The sequence below is a fragment of the Prionailurus bengalensis genome, chromosome C1, assembly GCF_016509475.1.
Source record: "Prionailurus bengalensis isolate Pbe53 chromosome C1, Fcat_Pben_1.1_paternal_pri, whole genome shotgun sequence".
NCBI classification, from domain to species: Eukaryota; Metazoa; Chordata; class Mammalia; order Carnivora; family Felidae; genus Prionailurus; species Prionailurus bengalensis.
Window position 1 is genome coordinate 28,368,286 of NC_057345.1, and position 27,416 is coordinate 28,395,701.

The 27,416-nt window shown below is 54.9% G+C and overlaps 1 protein-coding gene across 1 annotated transcript in view; it reads right to left on the reverse strand.

Moving 5' to 3' along the window:
* Positions 1-27,416, reverse strand: part of GRIK3 (glutamate ionotropic receptor kainate type subunit 3) — a 229,793-nt gene that overhangs the window by 26,893 nt on the left and 175,484 nt on the right. The window contains exons 9-11 of the mRNA XM_043574515.1: positions 24,874-24,987; positions 15,664-15,867; positions 1,057-1,280 (exon numbers count right to left, since the gene is read on the reverse strand). Of these exons, the coding sequence (XP_043430450.1) occupies positions 1,057-1,280; positions 15,664-15,867; positions 24,874-24,987 (542 nt within the window). The remainder of the gene's footprint in view (positions 1-1,056; positions 1,281-15,663; positions 15,868-24,873; positions 24,988-27,416) is intronic.

Sequence of the window (27,416 nt, forward strand, 5' to 3'; positions counted from 1 at the left end):
ATTATAGTAAGAGCTCTGGAGAGTGGCTCCTGCTTTCAAAGGCTTGTTAGGCCATTAGAGAAAGAGGCGTGATAAAGGCCTCTCCGTGGCAGGCGGGTTGGGCAGAGCAGGCAGGCGGCACCGGCCAGCTGGCAGCCCAGGGCTTCCGAGGCAGGCAGATTTCATCCCTCACATCCTTCCCTTTGGTCTCTCTCTGTGCGGGAGGAGGGAGCGAAAGGGAGCGGGGTGGGGGGAAGGCTTTCAAAGAAGACTCCGGAGGGGGAAGAAAAAAAAAGGCCAAAACACCAAGTCCTTGGATCTCAAATTGCCTCTCTAGAGAAGCCCCTCTTCGCACCTCGTTAGGATTTAGAGAAAAAGGAACCAGGGCAGGGGCTGGGGCCGGAGCCTGGAAGGAGGGGGCAGAGGGCCCAGGGCCCGGGAGCTGCCACCTTGGGACAGGGGCAAAGGACAAACGTCCAGGTGGTCAGAGATGTGGGTCACACATAAAGCGCCGGGTGACCAGAGTTCAAATGCCTGATGTGTCACTTATTGCCAGGATGGCCTTGGCAAACATGGGACCTCTGTGAGCCTCAGACGTCTCCTCTTCATGGCGGACTGAGAGAATCACTTAAGACAATGGGTCTAAGTTCCAGAGCACAGTGCTTGGCAGACACCAGGTGCTCAGTAAACACCAAGCTGAACCTGCCCCCTAGTGACCTCCTCCCACCAACCACCATGGACCATCCAGTGCACCTGAGTCTGTTGTACTGGGTGCCTGGCCCAGGTGAGCAGCTCTGGGTGATGGCTTAACCCGCTCCCAGGGCCTGGGATACAACAGTTGCCTCCCAGTCGTGGACACGGACTAGAGTAAGGCCTGGGGGAGTCATGCCCAGGGGGCTATGGAATGTTGCTTGAAGGATGTAAAGGGATCTGAGCCTCGGTAAGGGACACAGGGACAGGCAGCACAGTGGCCTTAAACGTGGGCCTTCTGTGTGAAGGACTGAGGATGTAGGGACCGGTCTGGCTCCCTAAAATCCCAACCTTGGGCCAGAGCTCTGGCCAAGGCATTACCCTTACCTGGCAATGACAAAGAGGACACAGCTGACACCCAGGTAGGCGAGGAGCACGTACATCCAGATGTCTGGGGACAGCGGGTTGAGGAAGGAGAAGACACTAGGGTTGGTGCCATTGGGTTTTCGATACAGGATGCTCACACCGAGTGTCATGAAGGGCTTGGAGAAGTCGATGGCCTTCTCGCGGACGTGGGTGATGGTCAGGGGGGCCACGGCCAGATCTGCCTTCTGCAGTGAGAGAGATATGCACAGACAGACGTAAGAGCAAAGCCTCAGACTAGCAGGGGACAGACACCTCTTCCTGGAGGAGGGAGGGTAAGGAGTGGAATGGAGCCCGTCGTCTGTGCCTTGGGTCACTTGCGCACTCTTCAGTTTCAACTTTTATTAACCTTTGTCCTGCGCCAGGCCATGCCCAGCATGCTGGGGAGACCACGATGAATTAGACTTGACCCCCGTTCTCCAAGAGCTCTTGGCCTCCAGGAAGAGGACAGCAGTATCGACACACAGAGAATGGAACCCTATTAAAGCTGTAACCCATGGGCGTTCATTCTCAAAATGGGGTTTTGTCAAATAAATATAGTTCAGCAATCCACAAACCTTCAAAAATAGCTCCTGCTCTTTCTCTGTGACTTTCAAACATCATGAATCCACAACCAACCTTATCTGAATCTGTTTTCTTCTCCTCTCCACATCTTGACTGCTTCGCTCTGTTCTGGATCTTCTGTACATCCTAACAGCCCCCAAAGACCAGTTGGGCAAAAACAATACCCTCTTTGGGAGGAGAGATAAGTCCAGAGCCCTCTTCCATAGGGGAGGGGAGGGAAGAGAGCAAAGCAGAGGAAGAAAGGAAGGGGGTGGGGAAGGCTAGGAATGTTCCTATGTTGGCCAATTTTAGCTCACCACAATTTTAATGAGGGTAATAATTACAGGTCTGTCTCTTCGGTCTGAGCTTTTGCTGATTAAAAATCTATAATCCCTCATTCTCCCACCTTTCCAGCCTCCACCCCACTGCTCTCCTGCTACATGAGACCCCATCTAACTGCTTCCTGATGACCACCTTCCCTTTTTCACCTCCCCGATTTGCACGCATTGTGCCCTATTGAGAATGCCCTCTCCCTGCTGTCTCTTACCACCTACGATTTTTCTTTGCACAGGCTACCTCCTCCAAGAAGCCCTCCCTGATAGCCTCCAATTCTAAACTCCCATGAAGCTTGCTCTGCCCCACGATAAGGTCCTAACCTGCTGAGGTTGAATGCAGGATGTGTGGCCATGTGACTTTTTGTCTTATCTGCCTATCTACCAGTGAGTTCCTAAGTGCAGTTGGGACTGTAGCTGATTTACTGCTTTGTTTGTCCATTCCCAAGCCCCATCTCAGCCTCTAGAATATTTGTTAGTTAATAGCGTTTTCCTCTGGGAGGGCTCCTGTGGCTATTTACATATCAGAATGTGAATCAAGCTATCGCTTCCCTATCTCAGGTGTGGGCAGAACAGAGAGGGAGCTCGGGTCCTAAAGGCCAGTACTAAAGACCTTTTTGCAAAGGCGGGGTGGCTGCTTCTGAGATCTTTTTCCAAGGCAATGTGTCTAGGCAGCCACCCACTGGTGTGGCCCAGCTTCATTCATTCATTCATTCATGCGCTCATTCATTCGTTTTATGAGCTCCGCCAAGCACTAGGGATGCAGAGCTCAGCCAAACAGACATGGTTTCTGGGCTTACAATCTGGTGGGGAAGATGGACATTATACAAATTGTTTCCTAAATGGTAACTGTTAACACTAACTCTGACTTCACCAATCCTAGAACAGGAACCAACAACCAAGTTGAAATCAGATTCAAGGAAGGGAAGGCTAATCTGGGTAGAACCCCAGCTCGTAAAAGACTCTGCAGGCGCTCCGGGCTGGGGGCGGAGGGCGCTGACGAACACACAACCCTGACGTTGCAACCCCCATGATTTTCCTTTCAGCGGCAGCCCCCTCAGCCGATTATTGACATTGGGAGCCCAAGGGTTCAGCGAACCTTGGAACCTGGGACAGACAGGGAGGAGGAGCCTAATACAAAGAAAGTTTCATACCGGGACCTTCCTTTTGTAAATGTCTGAACGCGTGAGTCGGAACTTGCCTAGCTTGGAAGGCAGAGGAAGATGAAATGCTGAGTGGCTCCCTGGAGCCCTGTCAGTTCAGGGTGTGTACAAAGGAATGCAACGAAAGGAGAGAACTATCAGGGAAGGTGCAGAGTGAATAATATGTGTCTTCTCAAGACCTACTACGCTCCGGTCTGGGATGCAAGGCTGAGCCGGAGTCCCAGCTCCCGCTCTTACGGAGCTTCCTGTCAAGTGAGCCCCTGCTGGCGGATGCTGCTGGGACTCAAAGGGGTGGGGGCCAGGGTGGGGCATGCTGGAAGGTTCCTTTTGGTGCTCGTTCTAGGATCCTGTATAATGTTGGCATGACAAGAGTGTAGTGGGCTTCTGATTCTAGAACTTGGCTTCCCCTGGCCCCAACCCTTCAAAGCACATTGCTTTGAGGGGCTCTGCTCTGACTCCAACATCATCGTCACTGCTCATTTGGAGCTGGCCTCTGGGAATGGCCTCTGAGGCTTGGAGTGGGTTCCTGGCAAGAACCTCAAAGTCGATGGTGCCAGTCTTCCTTTGGCTTTGATGGCAAGTTGGATGAAAGGGCTAGTGACTGGGGATCACGGAACCTTCAGGATCTTCCCACCAGCCTCCGGTCCTCCGGCTCTTGCATGCTGGGAGGCGGGCGTCCACGGCATTCTGTGCTTACGGCAGAGAGTCAGCTGGTCAACCTGTCCTTCCTCAAGGGGGTTTTGATGTGTGTTCTCCCTTGGGGCTTCAGGAAAGCTGGTGTTGCGGCCGGAAACACTACATTTCACCGTTGGTTACGATTTCGCTGCTAAAAGGCATTATTTTGTCCAGCTTCCCTTGAAAGAGGGGAACAGATGTCAAGCCTCTGCTGTTTCAGCTCATTACTCAGAACGAAAGGCCCAATCTTGGCAGGCTCTTCCCACTCGTGCCAGTTTTCTTTGAGGATGGTTGGTAAAATCGTGGGCTGTCGGAGCTGGATGAGAGACCTTCAGAAACCTCGATTCTAACCTCTTTCTTATGGAGGGAAACTGAGGCTGCAAGAAGGTCCAAGGGCCTTGCCCTCATATTCACAGCAATCATGCCCTTGGCCAAACCAAACCTGACTTGTCCAGCACGCTCATTGGTCTTACGAGTGATCTGTTGGTCCCATCTGCCTGAGGACCTTTCCATGCCTTTCCTATACCTCTAAAACGGGCCGGACAACCCTTCCTGGGCATTACGTCATCCCCATAAGCAGCTGTCCCTTACCAAGAATCTGTCAGGACGCAGCTGGCTCCAGCCTCTCCTACTCTACGCCATACTTGTGCGCGGCCACTTGTCGCCATTTGCTCCACCGTGTGTCCAACGACCAGAACCGAAGGCAAGAACCACTTACCCAGCTACAGCTCCACAGTCTGGCCCTTAGCATCCCACCCTCTTGGCTGTTGCTTGGATACTCGCCTCGTACCAGAAAGTGAAACCAGGGGAACCCGGCTCCGGGAACAGACTTGTGACCGTGGTCCCACCTCTGGCAACTTATTGCTGATCAGCCTTCTCTTAAGCCAGGGGTCCTCCCCAGGGAAGGATCTGCCCCCCGAGCCCCAGCTTGCTCCATGTGTCCGGTGTTCTGGTTGGCACCTGCCTCCTTGCGTTCCCAAGTATGGTCTCCATCAGATTCCCCACCTCTGTGCTCAGCCTCTTGGTTGGGATCCCCCAGGATGTCTTGTTACTCAGACTGTGACCTGCCACAGTTAAAACAGTAATGACCACGGCCAGTCATGGATGATTCCTATACACCAATCATGGCGAAGCATGCCACATATACTTTACTGCCCTATATGACCCCCCCAGCAGCCTCCTCTGGAGGTAAATGTTATTACCACATTCTAGATGAGGGTTCTATGGCTCAATCAGGCTAAGAGATTGCTTCGAGCTCTACTGGTCTGAGTGACACGTGGTGTTTCCGGTACAGTAGAGAGCATAGCTGCCTTCCAAGCAGGTGAGTGGCTGAGCCAGTACCTGGACCCCGTTCACCATGACCTCAAACCCCAATGCTTTACCACACTACCATGCAAGTCACGCGTAGGGGGTTGAATTGCACGCGCCCTCCAAATACGTTCAGGTCCTTGTCCCTAGTACCTGGCAGTGTGACCTTACTTGGAGATAGGCTCTTCCCCCCCGCCCGCCCGCCCCCCACTAAAATAGTGTTTTATTACTGCCACTGATATTAAACGGCATCAGATAAATTGCTGGGAGAGTGTCTGGGGCTGTGCAAAGAAAGGACATACTCTCACTTCCCCAGAGATCTGTTTCCGGCTCCTGCTGGGTGCCCCTAAATTCATCAGTGTGCCTAACAGCCGTTCTCGAGCATGTGGCACTGGGGGCGCTAATTAGGGAATGGCTCCTGGCAGGAGCCTGTGTTTATCCGGACTCCGCATCACAGTAGTTCAGATGTCCCCAGCAACACTCCCCAAGTGGTGTAAAACTCTCATAATACCACTGCTTACCTATCAGAATAGCCAGAAAAAATTATTGATGATACAAGTGCTGATGAAGATGTAAAGCAAGTGAATCCCCCCACACTGCCCAGACTGTTGGCAGGAATGCAAAGTCGTTCATCTGCTTAGGTCACCAGCCATTAGAAAAACACAGAACTGGGGCGCCTGGGTGGTGCAGTCGGTTGAGCATCTGACTTCAGCCAGGTCACGATCTTGCGGTCCGTGAGTTCGAGCCCCGCGTCAGGCTCTGGGCTGATGGCTCGGAGCCTGGAGCCTGTTTCCGATTCTGCGTCTCCCTCTCTCTCGGCCCCTCCCCCGTTCATGCTCTGTCTCTCTCTGTCCCAAAAATAAATAAACGTTGAAAAAAAATTAAAAAAAAAAAAAAGAAAAACAAAGAAAAACACAGAACTCAGGAACAGCTGAATGGAAGAGAGGCACAGGGCAAGGAAAGCGGGAAGGGGCACGAAGCTCCCACGTCCTCTCTCTCTCTCACCATGCGCCCCATATCTCCACCTGTTCACCGACCTGGAAGCTCCGAAAACAGGGTCTTTGCAGAAGGAATCAAGTTAAGGTGAAGTCAATACCGGGTTAGGGTGAGCTCTAAATCCAATGCCTGGTGTCCTTATAAGAGGAGGAGAGGACACACAGGGACACACAGAGGAGGCCCCGTGACAAGGCAGGCAGAGACCGGGGTGATACAGCTTCCAGCCAAGGAATGCCAAGGATGGCCGGCCACACCAGAAGCCAGTGGGGAGGCCTGGGACACATTCTCCCTCAAAAGGGACCAATTCCAGGGCGCCTGGGTGGCTCAGTCGGTTAAGCGTCTGACTCTGACTCAGGTCATGATCTCGTGGTTTGAGGGTCTGAGCCCTGCATCGGGCTCTGTGCTGACAGCTCAGAGCCTGGAGCCTGCTTCAGATTCTGTGTCTCCTTCTCTCTCTGCCCCTCCCCTGCTCGCACTCTGTCTCTCTCTCTCTCTCTCTCTCCCTCTCAAAAATAATAAACATTTTTTAAAAACTAAAACAAAAAGGGACCAATTCCACCAACACCTTGACTTCCGATTTCTGGCTTCCAGAACTCAGAACAAATTTCTATTGTGGTCATTTGCTGTGACAGCCCTGGGTCACTCCTACACCTGCCACTTAGATCCCGGGCAGGATGCACGGAGCGCCTTCCACCTCCCCATTCAGATGAGCATTCCGCTATGGCTGGGCCCACCCTGCCCTGTCCTGAACGCGGGTTCCATTCCCAGAGACAAGAACTTGACTCTGGCTCCTGACCATATGCGGCTTGCACTGGGTCTCCCCAGGATACATATCACATCGGCTGGTGGGGGTTTCTCAATCCTATGGCTGCAGGAACCTGCAGATTCACCTCCACTTCCCTCCAGATGCTTCCACAGCCACCCAAGAACACCAGTCTCGCTCCTGCTACGCATGCAGGACTTTCCCCCAGGGCTTGGTCTGTTGGCTCCCCGCCTATGTATGTGGTATCCGTAGAATTCACCTTCCATTCTTTTCTCAAAGTGATGTTTCTCCATCTAGAGTTTCCCCACTCCCAATCCTACTTAACGTATGTCAAGACTCCCCTCTGGCCCTTAGGATAAAAGAAATTCTTATCGGGGGTTCCTTAAGCCTTTCGTGGCCTAAGACAACTTTCTGTCCGAGAGAACCTTCTGCAACAGTGGGAAAGTTCTACATTTACATGGTCCAATATGGTAACCACTAGCCACACCACGTGGCTTCTGTAACTGAGGAACTGAATTTATACTTGTATGTATTTAATTTTGAATGAAATAATTTTAAAAATGGATTTTAATTAACTTAAGTTTAAATTTAAATAGCCCCAGTGGCTGGTGGCTACTGAGTTGGAAAGCGTGGACCTGGTCCTCCCTGCCTCTCCGGCCTTTCCTTACCTCATGTCCCCTCGTTCGCTTTCTACTGGCTTCTTTCAAACCCCACCCCCCCCAACGCATGCTCTCTCTCACCCCAGGACCTTTGCACCTGTGCGTTTTTCTACCTGGAACTTCTTTCTCCACAAGCTCTCTGTCTTGCTGAAGTCTACTTCTTCAGACCTCAACTCCAATGTCACATCCACAAAATCCTCACATGACCTCGGGTCTCCCTGGTGACTCCTCTCATGGCATCTGGTGGGGTTTTTTTTTCGCTCCTAGCACTGAGCACAGGTGGGTTTTAGAGGAACTGGGTGATTTCTCCCCTCCTGGACCATATAAGCTCATGGGAGCAGGGCTTGAGCCTCTGTCCTGGCACCACACTCCGCCCCACGCCTAGCACAGCGCCTGGCTCAAAGCCCCGCGCATGGCTGAGGTCGTGGGGCCGAATGATTGTGGATGTAGAGGAGAGACACCCAGCAAGCACGTCCGTAGCATCTGCTGGCGGCTCCCAAATTCCAAGCTGAAGAAAACAGTGCTCCTGGCACAGCCCCGGACAGGAGCCTGACGACGAACAGCCTCAACAACCCAAAATCGGAATAGAGGGCAAACGGTGCTGGCAGATTCTAGAGTGTCGATGGATGGGTCAACCACTACACGTGTAATTCACATGCAGGCTTCCTGAGCCTGTGGCGGCCTCACTGCCTGCCCGTGGGGAACGCGGCCTATGCCTCTCCCTGGCCTGGGAGAACTGCTATCTCTGTCTCCTTCAGGAAGGAAGGGAGGGTCTTCCCTGTTTCAGAGCCACAGGCGCCCCAGGACGGACACTGCTGGAGCTCCGTCTCCAACCACCGGTTCCTCTCCCCCCACCTCACAGGGCCCCGAAGGTGGCATCAGCCCAGACAGGCCTTGCCCTGCAAAGCCCGAGGAATTGGGGGCAGTGAGCCCCTCTCCCTCCACATGCCTCTAGGTCCCAGTGATGCGTTCCCATAGCCTCCCATGCGGCTCCCCGGTGCCCTTGGCACAACTAAATTCTTATTTGTGAGTCACCGTTTAACACCTCGCTCATCTGCAGGTACATAATCTCCAAGAGGGCAAGGACTGAACTGATGTATCCCCCACATGAGCACAAAGCCTGGCACTAAGAAGAAGCTCAGGAAAGTTCTTTGGTAAGACGGAGCAATGAAGTACCTCCCAAGGGTCCTGACCAACACTTACCCCAGCCTAAGGGGCTGAGCTCTGGCCTCAGTTTCCCTAATCAGTACCCCCGTTGTCCCTGAAGCCACATGACCCATGCCAGTCGGCCCGGACCCTGCTCCCTTGCCTGTCTTTTTCCAGAGTTAGGACTCTGCTCCCTGGACCCCAGCCCTTGATGGGCCCCTTACTTCTGGCCTATTCGTTGAAAGCCCTCACCTGTCCTCATGGCCGTCCTCAGGTAGGTCCTAGTGACCATCTTTAGTTTCGCATCCCTCCCCAGTCATTGCCCGGGACTTCATCAGCACTGTGGCCACTAATAGCCTGGGAAAACCCAGATACATCTAAAGAGATGGGGACGGGTGCCATGTAGACATGACTGAGGGGTCACGTACCCATGCTTCACACACAGGCCTCCGGAGCTGCTGGGCACCTGACAGTGAGAAATGAAGTCTGTGCCTTTCCCGGGCCTGCGAGAAGGGCCTGGTTCCCACCTCCCAGCAAAGGCTGTCTTGCATCTGTCTTTTAGCACGACTTAGTAGGTGTTCCCCGCTTTGTGGCACACTGTGGGGGATGAACCACACCTGCATTCCCCCCTCTAAGAGAAGCCCCCTTCCCCATGCCCTGCACGACCCCAAGGGTGGAGATGCTGGCATCCTCAGTGCGCCCCCCCCCCCAGGTAGGTACCCCACCCATGCCCTGGATAGCTCTTCCTCAGTATCTCTTCCTGACCCTCAGGCTCACTCAAGACCATCCCGCTGTGGATGCTGCTGCAGGGGCCTGACTGGTTCCCACGCCTGCTGTCCCAGACCCGGAAATGCATGGAAGTCCGGAGCCTGGGGATAAACCTGTTCCCCCTTCTCCCTTCACCCTGAGACATCCCTGGCAAGGCCTTCCTAGGGTGCCGACTCAGAGACTGGGCACACTGAGCGCTGACCGGCTCAGTGCGGAGCCCTCGTATGGCCTGTCCTGCTCCCGCTCCACTTCTGCCCCTCACTCTCTCCCTGGCCCCCCAGCCCTGAACTAAGTAGTGGCATCGAAGCCTCCGTCTCAGGCTGTGCTCTCCAGCAGCCAGGCTGAGACCGTGTTCCATAAGGTTTTGTGGAATGAAGGAAGGAGCAGGTGGCCCTCAGTAGGGGGTCAAGTATGTCCCTATCGCTCCCTCTGCCTTTTGTTTCCTTCCAGTCCCCCCTCACCCTGGCCACCTGTGCCTTGACCACTCTTGCTTCTGGCTGTCTGGACACTGACCTCCTGCCAGGCTCTTTTCCAGGTCTTTCCCAGGTTGCTCTCTGCTGGCTGAGTCCTGGCCGCTAAGAGTCCTTCGGTTGAATCTCACTGTGGTCCGGGTCCTTTCTGAGTCCCTCGCCTGTTTCCCTGCTCGTTCTCAGGCAGATCCCGAGCTTCCCCAGAAGTCTTCAGTCATTGCTCTGGGCAACCCGGCCGCCCTGACAAGAGTCCACCTTGGCACTCTATCAGGAAATCCCCTGCCCTCAACTGTCCTGTCCCATCCAGGATTCCACCTGCCTCAGGTGAGCTCCCAGCATGCCTTGCGCTGGCCAGCCTGAATGAAGGAGGCGGTGTGGCAGAGCCTTTCCTGGCCACACGAACAGGGGCCCGGGGCCCCTTCTGACACTAAAGCACGTAAGCCAGAACTAAAATCCGGGTTATTGGCTGGAAGGCAGGGGACACAGCGGGTGATGGGGTCACAGCCTTGCCTGACACCTGACCGTCCACTTGCACAGGATGGGAAGCTCAGTGGTTATGACGCCACAGCCATGTCTCTGGGGGAGGCGTGCAAGTCCGCGTGCTCATTCGCCGGCGCCTGCTCTGTGTGCCCAGCCCATGCCAGGCGCTCGGGCAGCAGCCCAGAGCAGTTCATCAGGCACTCGCTCTCTGGAAGAAAGGTCGGGCGGGGGAAATGGGCACTTGCGGCTATGCCCTCCTCTTCGCTCTGCACTCAGCACTACAGGGGGGCACAGGGGCTGTCCGGGCATGCTATTTCTTTCACGAGGGCAGAGACAACAGGCCGGGGCTACCCATGACTGCTCCTTGTCTCCATCTGGTTCTATCCCCCATCTTGGTTCAGCCCCATCCGTGAGCCGGGGAAATCTCTTTATCTGCTGTAGGGAGATGGAAAGACTTAGAGAGAAGAGAACTGACGGCTCCCTGTGGCCTGGAGGGCATTTACGCGTTCCCTCAAGGCCAGGCTCTGCTTCTTCTCTGCCCCACCCATCCCCTCCGATTCCAGGGCTGAGAAAGGCAGGCAGAACAGGATTTCTGGGTCTCTGAGAAGAGTTTGCAGGAAGTCAGGCCAGAAGCGTGCAGGAAGCCCACGCTGAGGGCTGACCCTGCACCCTCAGAAGATCTCAGTCATGTCAACTCGCGGATGCTGTTTGTTCCTCTCCTTTGACCTCCCTGCCTGCCACTTGTGCCCCTGCATCCATGCTTTTCCAGCAGCCTCTCTGCCTTTGGCCCCTGCCACCCGTGCTCCCCTGGTTCTTCTTCCTCTCTGGCAGCTCGGGCATCTTCTTTTTTTTTTTTTTTAATATTTATTTATTTTGGGGAGACAGACAGAGTGCAAGCAGGGGAGGGGCAGAGAGAGAGGGAAACACAGAATCTGAAGCAGACTCCAGGCTCCGAGCTGTCAGCACAGAGCTCGATGCGGGGCTCGAACCCACAAACCGTGAGGTCATGACCTGAGCCGAAGTCGGACGCTTAACTGACTGAGCCACCCGGGCGCCCCAGCTCCGGGGTCTTATAGAGTCCTCCTTTCCCTCTCTCCTTACACTTCCGTGCTGTTTAGGTCCTGCCCAGGTTCCCGTCTCTCCTCTCCCCAGCGGTCCTGCCTCTGACTGCCTCCTGGGGTCCCCCCCTCACCCCCCGAGGCTGTGCTGATGACCCCCAAATCTTAGCCTCCCGCCTTGCTCTGTCCTCTGAGGGCCCAGCCATCTGGCCAGCCACCTGCTGGGACCCCAACCCCAGAATGATCTCTGTACCTCCCGCAGTCCTCTATTTTGCCAAGAGGCTCTTCACTTAGGGAAGACATTGCCACCTTCCCAGCTAGAAATTCACACCCCGTCCTGGTGCAGAACTCCTCCCTGTCCCTCACCTCCTTCACCCAACCATCCGCCAATCTTCTCGATGCATCCTCCTCATCTCCATCCTGTGCCACCCACCTCCCTCCTTTTCCATCACCATGCTTGCCTTCACCCAGGTCGCAGTCACAGCCTCCAGTACCAATCTCACGTGACCCCATCACTCTATCTCTTCCAGCCGTGCCCTGTAGCTCTCAGGATGGAAATCAAATCCCTCCGTTTAGCACTCAAGACTCTTCAAGACTCGTCTCTTGCCCCCTTCTCCAGCAGCAGCCTCTCTTCTCGGATTCAGACTCTCCACACTCTGAGAGCTCTGTTTCCACTCTCCAGCACGATCCTGGACACCGGGTGCCGGGACAGAAGCTCTGGATGGCAGGAAAGGCCAATGCCCCAAGTGAAGTAAGGGGCGGATGCCTTCGTGTGGGCCTCAGTTCCGCGTGAGTCTAATCGGTGTGAGTCAGTTTCCTGAGGCTATCTGGATCCAGAGGCTATCAGATCCCGGATCACTGTGGCCCACCAGGATGACCACAGCTGAGGGGCAGGCCCCTGCCACCACCATCATGTTCTTCCATGTGCACACTTTAGACAGCAGGGCTGTCCCCGTAGGAACGCTGACGAGCAGGACAGCTCCCAGCTGCTGCCCCATTTACGGAGCGCCAGGCACTCTGCTAAGCATCTTTGGGCTGTATCTCATTAAATCCTCCTACAGACTCGGGGAGAAAAGGCTTTTTTTTTTTTTTTTTTTTATTCCCATTTTATAGATGTGGAAACGGAGGCCAGAGACGTTGAATATGTGCTAGACTCGGAATGTGAAGTCACCTCTCTCGGATTCCAGAGTCATTAAAACACCCGGGAGCAATTTAAGGCATAGACGGGAGCAGAAGACCTTCAAGAAAGAGGAAATGACAGACAGCGGGCAGTGAAACCGGAGAGAGCGACGGTCTGGGAGAGCTGGGGTGATGGATGGAGAAATCAGGCTCTGTCCTATCCTGTCTGTTGCTGGCCCTGGGGGAGGGGAGCGTGTCAGCAGGAGGGGGTCGCGCCCCGCACATGCCATCTTCCCCCATAACCCTGGCTCCCTGGAAGGCCGTGTGGCACGGGACAGAGGTGAGCAGAGTGTCAGAGGAGGACTGAAGTCTTGCTGGTCAGAGGCTCCACCTGGGGCCTCCAAATGGGCCTCGGGGGTCAGATTCTTGCAAAGGCGGGCATTCATCACTTTTACGTCTACGTTCAGATCCCTAATAAGAAAGTAATAATATTGCCAAGCCTTTACCACGCGATCTATGAGCTAGCGAGAAGACTAATTATCTGACGACACTAATAAATGGTTATGATGTTATTAAAAATGGCACCAAGCTAGGATTTATAGGCTCATCAATTGTAGGGAATCGGGTTTAACAAGGTCCCCTGCATGTCCCGTCAGGGCCCGCGCCTTGATGGATACTGGGCTGCACGGAGGCCACAGACGAGGCCCCCTCTTTTCCCCAGCTGAGGGTCAGCTTACAGAGGTCTGGTTGCTGCTGGGTTTTTCTGATCCACCCCCTTGCAAACGCTCTCCAAAGCTCTGGATGCCGGAGATGCTGTGACTGAGGAGGCTGGCACCAGCCCAGCTCACTTCCACATGTGGCCTCCGCTCTCCGTGTGACCCCCTCTTCCCCCGCAGCCCCGCCGGCCTCTGCAAATGACAGGCTCAGAACCCACCGGGGGCCCCGCGTTCCAGAGCCCCACTCACAGAGCAGGAGTGGGGGAGCTGATAAATGGAGATGCCTCTGGGGCCTGCTGACTAATTTCCATAATAATTATAGTTATTACTAATAATGGTGACAACACCACTCCCTTCCGTTTATATTGAATTCCACGATCTAGGAGTGCTCCCCTACCAGCTCTCTCCTCCCAGCCACTCAACACGCTGGGAAGAATGCAGGGCAGGTATTAGTATTCTCACTGTTGAGTTCGAAAGTGGAGTTCAGGGACACAGAGGTACTTCCTGAAGCCCCCTCCCCCGGCCTCGAAGGAATAACCATAAGGATAAAGACGAAAACAAAGCAAGTACTGACATAATGCACATGGGTGAACGTAGCCCTCCCGACAACCTGTGGGGCTGGTTCTGTTACCATCATTCCCATTTTACAGATAGGGAGACCGAGACATAGAGAGGCCAAGACGCTTGTCCAGGGCACACAGTAGCAAGCGGCAGAGTGGGAATCAAGCCCAGCCCAAGTTCATGCCCTTTACCCATTACAGCCTCTCTACCGGCCTTCCACAGGAGCCCCATTTCCTGGGGCCTAGGAAATGATGCCAAGGTAAAGCTCTTCGGGAGCCTTCCCACTCTGAGCTCCAGCTCCCTCCCTTCCAAGTCTCCAAAGTCCCCTCTGGGCGTTCCTTTCAGCAGGGGCCAGGGTTAGGGTTAGGGTTAGGGAGAAGAGTGACAACAGTCCCAGAGTCCCAGCGGCTGGTACTTTTCAGGCAAAGGTCTGAAGCCTACCTCTCTGCCCTGGCTCCTGCCACAGATGGCTCTCTGCAGAGGTTGGACAGAGCTTCAGAAAGCAGAGAGCCTCCAAAGATTTGGCCGCTTGGAAATCCCAGCTCCCCCACTTACTAGCCGTGGGTCCTCACCTCTCTCTGCCTCAGCTTCCTCATCTGTGAAAGGGGTGGTGATAACGGTACCCACCTCACGGGCTTGTTGCGAGGAGAACTGAGAGAAGGGATAGAAGGGGGTCTGGCATAGGTTAGGGCCTTGCATACGTTAGCAGGTCCTTGATGAGCAATGCCTCTGGAAAGCTGAGGGCCCCCGGCTGGAAGGCAGGCAATGTTTCTTACGTGCCAGCTGAGCCTGTGCTAACGGCTCCTCACTGAATTCCTGCAACAAATGCAGAAGCTTTGGTAGCTGTGGCTTACTCCTATTTTAGACGGGAAGACGCTGAGACTCGGCGAGGTTGATGAACTTTCTCATCCCACAACTATCAGGTGATAGAGTGGGGATCTGAACCTGTTCTATCCGACTGCAGCCCGGGCTCCCGACTTACTGCCTCTGACAAGCCTTCCTCTTACCGAGGGCTTGCGGTGGGCCGCACCCCGTGCCTTGTACCTCCCATCCCGTGTCACAATAATCCTACGAGGAAGGGAGGATTAACGCCCATTTGACGGATGAGGAAACCACTTACAGGGGTCCCCTGACCTGCCCCTGTTCACACAGCTGATGAGAAACGGCACTCGACCCTGGGGCCCCTGACTTCCCCCCACCTCCCTACCTTGTGGTGACCCTACACTGTGGCTTCTGTCTTCCTCCCAGGGTCCCATGAACCCCAGGCCCCTCCTACCAGCTGCTCCTTTGCCCCCCAAAGCTCTGCCTGTCTGCTTCCCTGGGTCACTTCCCCGTTCGGGCACAGAACTGCCCACCTGGGCCTTGCCTGTCCCTTCATACAGCCCTCAGCTCCCTGCACCACCTGTCTCCCCCACGGGGCGCAAAACTGTTCAGGCACCGATGAATCTAACTCTGTGCCCTAGAGTGTGGGAAAGTGTCTTGCATGGGCACCTTGCCTACATGGCTGGGGCATCCTCTGGTCACTCTTAGGGGAGCAGGAGGCAGTGGGGAGCTGAGGCATCCCTCCAGAGCGAGCTCACCAAAGTCACCAAAGTGGGGAAGGCTCGGTCAGATGGGAGGCAATACACTGGTGCAGGGCAACGTCTGGGACCCGGGGAGCATGAGCAAGGCAGGCCCAAGGCAGTTGGGTCCTCCCCAAGGTCACAACCTTTGTCTCCATCTTTCCTGCTCCCCGGAGCCCCCACCTGCCAGGATGCCCCATCCTGATGTGTATGGACTTGGCCAAGCCTCCCAGGGGGTGCCCTCCCGCTTACATGGTCGATGAGCTCCTTGATCATGCCGTTCCACTGGCCCTTGTCGTCCTGTGCCCCGTACTTCCCGTCCTCCACCAGCCGGATCTCATAGGAGAAGCCGAGGATGTGGGCCAGCTCCTTCAGCAGGTCGATGCAGTAGCCCTCGAAGCGGTCATTCCCGAACAGGGTCCGGTCGGACTTCCGGAACATGACAAAGGGCTCCTCCTGCAGGGACAGATGGGAGAGGGGCTGACCAAGGCTGAGTGGGTTGGGGGGAGAGCTCAGGCTGGAACTTCGGCTTGTGCGTCTAAGAAGCCTTGTGGGGGGGCCAGGGGGCTTAGAAGAATGGCCTGTTAAGTCAGGCCAACACTGTGCCTCACAAATAGGCACCTTCTAGCAGTCCCTGGCTCGAGGTGGACTAATTGTCCCCTGGTCACAGAGCTAGTAGGTGGTGGAACAGGCATTTGGACACACGACGATCTGATTCTGAATCCCAGGCTCTCTGCTGCACCATCCATGAAGGCCAGCGGTTCTCAAAGCGCTGAGACCAGCAGCACCAGCCTCACCCAGGAAGTCCTCAGAGATGCACACTCTCAGGCTCCACCCAGACCACCGGGCCAGAAGCTCTGGGGTGGAGCCCAGGAATCTATTTTAAGACGCTCCCCTCCAGGGGATTCTGATGTCTGCTCACCCTGCGCCACAAGGCTCTCCGTCCAGTATCCTCCGACTTCTCCCCCAAATACCTTCTCAAGCCCTCCGATACCTCTCTCTCTTTCAGAGGATCTCAGTCTCCAGCATTAGGATTTGCTGTGGAGAGCCTAGCACGCAGCCCAGCAAGGGAGTGCTCGACAGACAGCGGCTGGCATTGCCTCCTCCCACCTTGACCTCACCCTTTCGGGGGTGGGGACCCACAACCCCATTTTACAGATGTAGTAAGGGAGTTCACGAAGACAAGTGACTGGTGTGAGCTCACCCTGCTGGCACGGAGAGGATATGAACTCAGGCTTGTGTGGCCCCAGAGTGTAAGCTCTTAACCGCCTCACTGTGCCAGAGGCGCTGAGCCACAAGGGTGCCTCTCCCGGGTGGGCACGGGGTCCCCGGAGGGTAGCTTGTAGGGCACAGGGCCCCCTATCCCTTGTCGGGCTCCCTCCCTGCCAGGCGATGGGGAGCCACAAGGGGCTTAGAATAGGGCACAATTCTTATTTAAGAAACAAACCCCTCGCCGCCCTGCAGAGAACTCGAAGAGACAGGACAGACAGTGGAAAGTAGCCATTGATTGACCTCGTCCAGTCTGAGGTCCAGGAAATGAGGAACCGTGGGCTCTGCTGTGGCAAAATCCAGGCGCACAGCACTGTCCGGAACCTGGGTCAACACATAAGTCTGTGTTTCCACTGGCTGCATCCACCCAGCTTCACTGACAAATCCCTGTCACCAGGCTGCGGGAGACAAGCCACCTCTCAGCAAACTCAACGTTTACTGAGCTCCTACTATGCACCCGACACGGCCTTAAAGTCTCTCAAGGGTTGTTTGAGGCAGGCCTCACAGGCTTGCAAGACAGGTGACATTATCCCCATTCAATAGATGAGGAAAACTGAGGCTCAGGGAAGGTCAGTAAGTTGCTCAAAACTTACTGCAGGAACTGAACTGCAGTCTGATAGAGGCTAGCTCCAGTCCTTCATGTCTGTGGCCTCTTGTTGGGCCTTAATCTTCCCTAAAGCCACCTCAGCATCCCCACCCCCATGTCAGAATGCCTCAGGTCTTTAGCTGACAGGTGACACAGTAGCTGACAGAGGGCACGCGTCCTGGCAATCCCATGTGCACATGCCCACGAGAAGGCACACGCCCGATTATGGAGGTGTCTTACCATTTTGTCAACCAGAGTGGCTATTCCTTTGACACTGTGGGCCCGTGGGGCAGGGTGAGCAATGAAGTCCCCAGAGGACACCCTCACCGGAGAGTCTCAGAAGCAGGAACCCACCAGCAGCCTCTTACCGGGCTCCCGTGGGTTCAGGTGGCCCGGATTCTCTGGCCCCGTTCCCCCAGCACTGCTACCTTTCAAAAACCCCACCCCAGGACTCATTTACTCTAAATTTTCAACAGTCCTTCGGGATGCCTCACAGAAAGGATGGGGGGAGCGTGGGAAGCCCCAAAGGGTTCCCGCCTCTCCAGGGATTCTGAGAAAACCACCTCATAGCCTAATTGGGTGAACACTGGGTCCTTCAGCTAGACTCCATGCTGAATCTCCGAATCTCTGTGCCTCCTATCCCACCCTACAACCAAGTAGGCAGCTCACAAGGTCGGAGAAGAGAGCCCAGGTGGGGGCGGGGAAGGTTCTGGGGCTACTTGGAGAGGAGGGGGCTTTGGTTTGGGCACACATTGCCATTGTGCAAATCCGTCTCTGGGAAGGTGCTGCCCGAACCCTGGCAGGGGGCCTAGTGAGTGAGAGTTTCAGTCCTAACCTCTCCTTGTGCTTGGACGTTCTTGTGCAGTGAACAACGTGCACCACTGTACCTGGCGGTGCCTTGATCTTAGCTCAAGGAAAGAACTGGAGAGAAGGTACTATCTCCCCCAGGGGAATCACCAACCACACACTGAATCCTGGGCACAATTTTCCTCCTTCTGTAAAATGGGGATAATAATGGAACCTACCAGACAGGGTCGTTGTGAGGATAAACGAGTCAATCTGCGAAAAGCACTTACAACGGTGCCTGGCAAATGTAAGCTGCCAATGTGACTTATTTATTTATTTATATTAATATCATTACCTTCTCTCTGTGTGCCGGGTAGTCCATTACTGCAGTGCCCTTTCCAGCCTAGAGACCATGCCCAAGGTCAGCAAAGGTTAAAAATCATAGCTGGCAGCCGAAAACCATTTCGGAAAAGGTCCCCGAGATAGCTCACTTCCTGACCCTCCCTCCACGCCCCTCCCTGGGCCTATTCTCTAAAATTAGCACTTCATTTGTGAAGCCACCACAGCCCCAGAATCTATACATCTCCATATAAATACGCTGCCTTCGGAGCAGCTGTAAAATGCCATTAATTTCGGGAAGTGCTTTGCGGATGGCATACATATTTAACAGCCAAAGCCCAGAGCATTAAAATGGTGCTCGCCTTAGTAATGTGTCTCTAGACCTGCAACATTTCCTAGGGGGTAATTCTGAACTCCGCCAACTACTTATTCATGGACTATTTCACAATTTATTACTGGAAATGTCCAGACAGCCAATTCACAAGCTCTCTCGGCTGCTAATCGATTGCTCAGTGAAGGTGCCCTCAATTTCATAACTTCACGCTCTTCTATTGCTCTGGGAGAACAGCCGTAGGAGCGGGGTAATATTTCTCTTCAACAAGTCACAGGAAACAGGGGTCCAGAAAAATAACCTTTTCCGACTTTTCGTTGCCAGGGCTCACTTAGTCTGGTTTCTCTCTGATCACTTATACCAACGTGAGAGCCGGGCCTTGTGGTCAGTTTTTCCCGGCGGCAGGACCTGTGGAGTTGGGAAGGGGTCGTTTGGGGGGGGGGGCGGGGGGTGGGGGGAAGGATCCAGGGTGAGCTGCCGGGTATCAGCATTCCCAAGCCCCCTTCTGACACAGGCAGTGTTAACACACACTTGTATAAGCATCCACACCTGTACACAATGCCACGGGCACTAATACCCCCATTCTCGATGTCCTGTCTGCCTAGTCCTGCTTGGACACAGAAGCTGAAGGCCCTGGATCCAAGGCCTCGGTTTCTGCCTGTTAGAACCAGGACAGAGCATTAGGAGTCCTCCCGGCCCAGCAGGTGGGGCCCGGAGGGGTCCCTGGCCTGGGAAGGTTCTCCCCGCCCACACCCTGGCCTCCCTTTGCTTTTCTCCTTCTCCTGTGGCCCGGCGCCGTGGGTCCCGCCTGCCTGGGAGTCTTACGAGGGCCCAGCGTGCACAAGGCACAAATACACCCATCGGTGTGTATCCAGACACCCGGGTGTAGCTGGTCCAGTCCCACACCCACACACGTACCCACAGGCACGTCGACACCGCTGCTTCCTTCAGCAGCCCAGAGAACCCTGAACCTTCAAAGGCAGGGCCCCCAGGAGTGAGTCAGGTGCGTCTTCTCCATGTGTGAGCTGAGGTTGGGGCGGATGAATTTTTCAGGAGCCCGTGCAAGAGCAGAACCAGAGCAGAAGCCGGGGCCAGGCAAGGAGGGGGCGGGAGGGGGCGGGTGAGGGCAGGCTTCCAGGCTCTTGCTGCTGCAGTTTGACCTCAGGCACGGGGAAAGGCCATCTGCAGCTTGGAGGGGCCGGGGGTGGGTGGGGGGAGTGGAGTCAGGGCTCTGTTCATCTGTGTGTCCAGGTTGAGCCGCGCTTTGCACCTAACTCCAGGTTCCGGGCTAGGGGAGGAGAGGAGGCAGGTCTAGGGGCAGCCCACGGGGAGCTGTGGCCCCTCTGCCACACCCAGATTCCAGGAAAAAGAAAGAAGAGAGACCCCTCTCAATAGGGGTCCAGCCCTGTTCTCTAAGGGGAAAGTAGTTGGATGCTCCTGAACTGTGCTTCGTACCCGCCTGTCACTCAAAGTGCCGTTGCCTGGACAACACACTTCCAGGCCGGCTGGCCCACCCCACCCATCAGTGCTCTCAGCGGGAGGTGCTGGCCCCGCTTTCACCAGCCAAGCAGGGTGGAGGTGGGGGCTGGGTTTTCAGCCAGAGCAGTTGGGGCTGGGCCACCCTCCGCCACTGGAGTAGCTGTCCCAAAGAGAGCACCCCCGCCCCCCCGGGGCTGTGAGACACTCAGACCACCCTGAGACTTTCAGGAGCATCTGGACCAGCTCTAAGTTTCCATGAAGGAGGCGCTAGGCCAGTCCTCTCCTGGGAGTGGGCCCCTCTCACTCAGGAGACTCGGGGGACATTTTCAGCCGGACACAGACTTCCTTGCAGACTAGCGCAAAGGCCGTGCGTCACATCATCCCCTGTCCACATCAGGGATACTCCACAGGCTCTCTCTGCCATTTCTCTTCCTCCAGGAAAGACTGGGTTTCTCTCATTGACCCACAGGGAGAAGCAGACCCTACCGTCCATGAGCTCGGGGCAGTGGGGATGCAGAGAGCAATCACGGGTTCCCCCCCCACCCCGCCCCCTGCCTCAGTCCATGTGAGCATCTGATACTGCAGGATGGGGTTAAGATGGTTGGTGGGACATGCCCTTCGGGTAGGTCGGTAGCTTTGTCAGAGGTCAAGGCAATAGGGGCCAGGGATGGGGAATTACCATGATGTCAGGCCCAGGAGCTCAGACCTTGGGCAGAGTGGATGAGAAGGTGGTGGTGGGGAGCTGCAGTCTGACATATCGGTGGGAGACTAGAACTAGGAGGGACGCCGGAGGTCAAGGTCACAAACCCTAAGGCCTCCAGGGGCCGGCCAGGGAACAAGGAGGCGAGAGGCAGCTGAGTGTCAGCAGTGGGGAGTGGTGGGGTGCTATTGGATGCAAGTTCCAAGTCTGTAGGGTACCCTGTGCTGGAGATAACCTCTGTGGTCATGGTCAGGGGTCAGTCTTCAGAGAAGTCCAGGGCTCAGCTGGGGACAGAAGCAGAGGTTTTCTCTACAACACTCTGCATACTGTACTAAGCCTGCTTTCTCTGGGGACCGGATCTAGAATCGGTAATAGTAATTAGTAACAATAGCAGCTACCATTTGGCATGCATTTATATGTATTAACGTATTTGTATTAATTACCAACAAATTACAGAATATAAATTATTCATTTATTGACTTATCTTCATGAATCACTCCGCCTCTCAACTCTATGGAGTAGACACAGTTACCACCATCTCTCTTTTTCAGGTGGGGAAACTGAGGCATGGAGCGGTTAGGCAGTTTTCCAGCGTCACAAGGCTGGATAACAGTAAAGCCAGGGCTCAGACCTGAAGGTTTGTGGTCTTTTTTTTAACATTTATTTATTTTTGAAGGAGAGAGAGAGACAGACAGACGGAGCGTGAGTAGGGGAGGAGCAGAGAGAGAGGGAGACACAGAATCCAGGCTCTGAGATGTCAGTACAGAGCCCGATGCGGGGCTCGAACTCACTAGCTGTGAGACCGTGACCTGAGCCGCAGTCTAACGCCCACCGACTGAGCCACCCCGGGGCCACCGGGAGGTTTGAGCTCTTAGCCATCACAGTCTTGCCCTGGCATCCTGGTCACACTGCACGACCCAAACGGCTGCTGGGCTACTGTTTGCCTGAGACGACAGACGGTGGGCCAAATGGAGCTGCGTGCAGGCTAGGGGCCGAGACGGGCTTCTCTCCTTCCCTATCTTCCGGGGTGCCTGAAGGCCAGTGCGACCCTGCGGGTGGGACTTCCGGCAAGGGACTGAGTGCATCAGGTAGGGGGCTTTGCAAGAAGCTGTGAGTGCGGACAGAGAAGGGCCTAGGATGTCTGCTGGATCCTGCCTCTGCTGGTGTAGACAAATCCTGTGCACCTTTGCGGAAGGGTCTTATGCCCTTGAAATCAGGCCGCTGCCATTTTAATAAAATTCACGCCCGTGGTCTTTCAAGGTGTGTGTATCCTGTATCCTGCTGGTAGATTACCTCTAGCTGGTCGCTCACTTGAGGGCATTGTTTTGTGGCTGAATCACCTCGGCTCACTTAATCACCCTTCTTCCCAATCTCTTAGAGCACACTGGTTTTACCTTTTTTAATCTTGCCTTGTGAAAAGTGTTTTATTTATATCTCACATTTTATGCAGTTCTGTTTTTAATCTTTTACCACCTTTTTATTATTTTATTTTCCCCCTTTTAAATTTTAGCTTTGTCACACTCGTATCCTTTTGCTTTCTGACATGTGGTTTTACATTTTTTACCTTGTCTAGCTGGAGCCGTTAATTATTTATGTTAATTTCTCGTCTTTCCTGATGGCTTTCCTTTTCATCTCGTTCCTTATTTTCATTTTTCTCATTATTATTTTCCTTTTAACCTTTGTGTTTTGTTCCCTTTCAACTCTCTCCTTTTCTATTTTCCTTCCCATCAGTATCCCTTCAATTGCTCATCTGTCTTTAATACCTTTGTTGTTCTTTTTTATTTGTTTCTTTTTAATCTTTTATATATACATATATATATATTTAATATAATTTTCCCTCATTCCTGATCGAATCTTTTGGCTTCCTGGTCTCAGCAGTCTGATTTTTATATTTAAAAAATATTTCTTTTTTTTTTTTTTTAAATACATGTCTGGCCCATGGTAATAGCTTACTTTTTTTTTTTTTAATTTTTTTTTTCAACGTTTATTTATTTTTGGGACAGAGAGAGACAGAGCATGAACGGGGGAGGGGCAGAGAGAGAGGGAGACACAGAATCGGAAACAGGCTCCAGGCTCTGAGCCATCAGCCCAGAGCCTGACGCGGGGCTCGAACTCACGGACCGCGAGATCGTGACCTGGCTGAAGTCGGATGCTTAACCGACTGCGCCACCCAGGCGCCCCAAAATATTTCTTTTTTTTTTTTTAATTTTTTTTTTTTTCTCAACGTTTATTTTTGGGACAGAGAGAGACAGAGCATGAACAGGGGAGGGGCAGAGAGAGAGGGAGACACAGAATCGGAAACAGGCTCCAGGCTCTGAGCCATCAGCCCAGAGCCCGACGCGGGGCTCGAACTCATGGAGCGTGAGATCATGACCTGAGCCAAAGTCGAAGCTTAACCCACTGAGCCACCCAGGCGCCCCGATTTTTATATTTTTTTAGTCAACAACAATTTAATCAATAAAGGCAGGCAGGATGTACGGTGTTGGGGAAGATGCCTGGGGCAGGGGAGTTCATCCCTAAACCTGCGGGGCAGGTGTCTCCCCAGCCCTCTCATCTTGGATCCGGCTCTGTCGGCAGTAGGTCCAGAACCAAGGTTAGTACTCCATCACCTTTAACATGGATCCTGTCAACGGTCATGACCCTGAAGGCTGGAGGTGAGACCCACAGGCTATAGTTGCTCTCTAGAAGCTGCTGGTGTCCCCGTGTCTGCTGCTCACTGGGAGAATGGGGCTGAACTCCTATGTCCCTTCCTGCCTGGCGGTGTCCACCATTTGGCCACCAAGCATACGTCTGGTGAATCACACTAGAGAGAGGACACAGGACCGTTCATCGGGGCCTGGCTCAGCTGCCTCCCACGGGAAGCAGGTGGGGCAACCCCATCTCGGCATCATGGAAGGTCCTAGTGCCCAGCCCCGCTCCCAGGTTCCATCCTGGGGCAGCCTCATTTTATCCAAGCCCTTCAAACCAGGTTGAGCCCTCTTTTTTGTAGAGAATTTGCTTTTCTCATATTGTATTTATTGTATCGTATCGTATGTGCTTTAATATAAGGAGAAGCTCCCTGAATCGTCCTCAAAAGGTCTTTGGTCAGGATCCACCAGGCTGTGATCAGGCTACCTGTCCCCAGTGTGGCCCAGCTTGGGTCCCCAAGAGCAGTGCTGTGTCTCTGAAAGGGTGGGCCCTGAGTCTGTGGCTGCTCTGGAGGCCTTCCAGAAGGGGCCAGTGCAGTGGAGAGGGCACAGCACTGGCCAGTCAAGAGGCCAGTGGCGGGGTATGCCCTTCTGCCCACCCTGAGCTCTAAGGTGCAGAGAGCCTGGGAGATGCCAAGAGCCACTCCTTGGGTCAGAAGAAGGAGGCGCTATTCAGTTCTGGTGAATGGAGGGAGGGTGACAGGTAGAGTGGCCACAGAGGAGAGCTCTCAGGATGGGACACCGTGGACTGTGGCATGTGTGTGGGCTCCCGGCACCCACTGGGCTCTCTGGGTGTGGCCACAGTACCCATCAGAGCTGGGGGGACCACTGAGAAGGACCTTTTCCTTGGGAACTGAGGTAAAGAGGTGGACCCTCAGTCCTGGTGCAGAGGGCAGGCTAACCTCTTTCCTTCTACCCCTTCGTGGTTCGTGCTTGGGCCCAGGGGTGGGTGGGGGCGGGGGGATAAATGCAAACACACAGGTCTCCGAAGATCGGCTTCCAAGCAGTTCTCAGACGGGCACGAGGACCAGCCCCCTCTGCCTTTGGGAAGAGGCCTCTGAAAGCCACCCCCTGGGTTCTTTGGCCTGTGGCCACAAGCAGATCTGCTGTGCTCCAACTGCCAAGGGCTTTCTGAGGGACCCTCAGCGCTTCCACCTCCCCCATCTTCCAGCCTAGCAGCAACCCCCTGAGAGGTGCCCGGTCTGGGCTGGGTGGGGCGACGGAGGGGCCTCTGCAGCCCGTCCCTGGCTCACACAGTCCCTCCCACAGGGCTGCAGGCTCTTACCAGCACGGTGGTGACGATGAGGGACCTGTTCGTCAGAGAGTCGGTGACATTCGGGCCTCGGCCTTTGGCGACCTCCGTGATGTTGAGCCCCTCCGCAGGACTCCACACCCCAACCTGGATGGACAGACAGACGGAGAAAAGGGGCTGAGTCCTCAGACGGCCAACAAGGCCATCATCTCCTTCCCATTCTTGGTGAGCATCGTCGTCACGGCTGACAGGCTGTGAGCTAACTCCTGACAACCTTGCTGCCTCCCTTCTTCTTGGAGGAGGCGCCCAAGGTGTGGAGTCTCTTGAATTCCATCACCTCCCCCTTGCTGGCTGGAGGGGAAAATGCAGAGGAGAAGGGGAGTGTAAAAACAGCCCAGGGACCTCAGCCTGGGGTGGAACAGATACACTAAGAAATCAGGGGTCCTGGGTCAGGGCCAGTCTTACCCCAGGACAGAGCCACTCTGAGCCTGGTGGGCCTCCCTCCTCCTAGGGAAGACGCTGGGCACCCAACTGCTCACTCACTGGGTCTCTGCCCTGGTGCCACTTCCCGGGGCCAGGACACCCTCCAAAGCCCGGAACAGGGTCTGGAGCAAGGGGGATGTTCACCCAACATTCGCGGACTGGGTTAATGGGTGATGAGATGTGTCCCATGCAGGAAGGCAGGCTGGGCAGGAGCTGGTCTTTGGCAGACCAGAGAGTGGAGGGCCCTCACTGCGGGCCTGGTTGCTGCTGGGTTTGAAGGCAGTTTGCTTTGTGGTTTTACTTCTAAAGTTGGCGGATATCCTGGCCAAGGTGGCATAATCTGTCTCTCCACGGTGCCCTAGTTGCTATCAGGCCTGAGGCTGGAGGACGCCAGGGAAGATCAAGTTTACCAATCATTGCCTCGGGCCTCATGAAGGTCCCACTCTGCCCAGCTCCCCCGACTCCCCTTCAGGTCCCCTCCCTCAAGGAAGGTTTTGGCATGCCCATTCTGTCCTTGGCCTAGCTGGGGGGCACTCGGGAAACTTAATCAATTAAACAGAGAGGCCAAATGCAAACATCCCATTAAGAGAGCTGTGCAAAGCAGATAGCAGACAGACATGTAATTATGCCTGGGTAATTCTGCCTTAATCCTCCCAGAGCCACCGGCTGGAGCTGGCTGGATCAGCTATGACCCGGCTTAGCAAACAGAAGTGATGATACAAGAGGCAGGGCGGCTGTGTGGGGGCTTAGCACCCTCTCCAGGCAGGATTTCTGTCTACGCAGACCCCCTAGAGCCAAGAGAAGAGACAGGCAGACCGCCTCAAAGTGGGCCCAGCCCATGAGGGGTCCCTAGCAGTACACCCGGGTGCCCCATACACATCTGTCCAGTGGTTCCTGAGCAGCTGGAACCCTCACCCCAGAAAGCACCTACTGACTTCCCACTGCATGCCTGGCTAGATCCCGGGGGGTCCTGGGGAGGCGAGAACACTTAGGACGGAGGAGGACCCAGCCTCTACAGGCTGTCTGCCCACCACTCCCTGTGGCTGTGACCGGGAGCCTCTGGAGGAGGCAGGTCAACCTCTGTCCGGGTATATAGTAGGAGGGCTTTTCTTGGGTGTTAGCTATCGTCACTCTGTCCTTGGGAGAGGGATGCTGTGATAGAAGGCTCAGATGGAAAGTGCTCTCATGATCCCATTACCCGCGTCTGCTGCGGGCACGGGAGCGGGTCGCACGGGCATACGTGTGTCTAACTGCCATCCTTAGAATTTTAGGCCATCTCCAGAGATGGACAGTTGAGAGAGCAGAAAGGAGATGCCACTTGAGCGAAAACCACTGCAGCAATCCTGCTGGAGAAGGAAGGTCCACCCCCCACCCTCCCACTCCCAGGCACTTCCGGAGTTTAAACAGGAGCTGGCATACTGCCCGGCGAGACCTTGTGGTGGGAGTAGGTTGGGCCAACCGGTCTCCCTGATCTTAGGAGCAGAGGCCACAGAGCCTGTCCCTAAGGGACTGACGCTGTATGCAGAGGAAAGGTGGCGTTTCCCTGGCCACCCCTGCACAGGAGCCCCCATTAGTCTGTGGGACACTCAGGAGTGGGCGGAGTAAACTTGGCCACAAGTTGCAACCCAGCCAGAGCCACGTCTGTGCCTGAGGGAGCGACCCCAGGAGACAGAGGCCACCTCCACAGCCAGGGCGATCACTCAGCCAAAGGAGGGGCCAGAGGGAGTGGGTGTGACTGCGCCACAGGGAATGTTCTGGGGAGAGCCATAAAAGTCCAAGTCAGGGGCTGGAGCTTAACTCGGCACTGGTGGGGGAGACCATGCTGTGCTTTGGGAAGCTGTGTGTGTGTGTGTGTGTGTGTGTGTGTGTGTGTATACACTGAGCATGGCTGCAGGCTCAGGGGTGGAGGTGGAGAGGCCAGGGCTGAGTGCTAGAACAATCCAAGGGAGGGAGGCCTGATCAATGGCAGACAGGGGTGGAGAGGAGAGGAATCAAGCCATCCTGAAGTCTCAGAGGCATCCAAGCTGGCCCCTCCCCAACTTCCCGGTTTTTGTTCACCCTACTCCCAGGCTGGTGGGAGAGGGTGTGGCTGA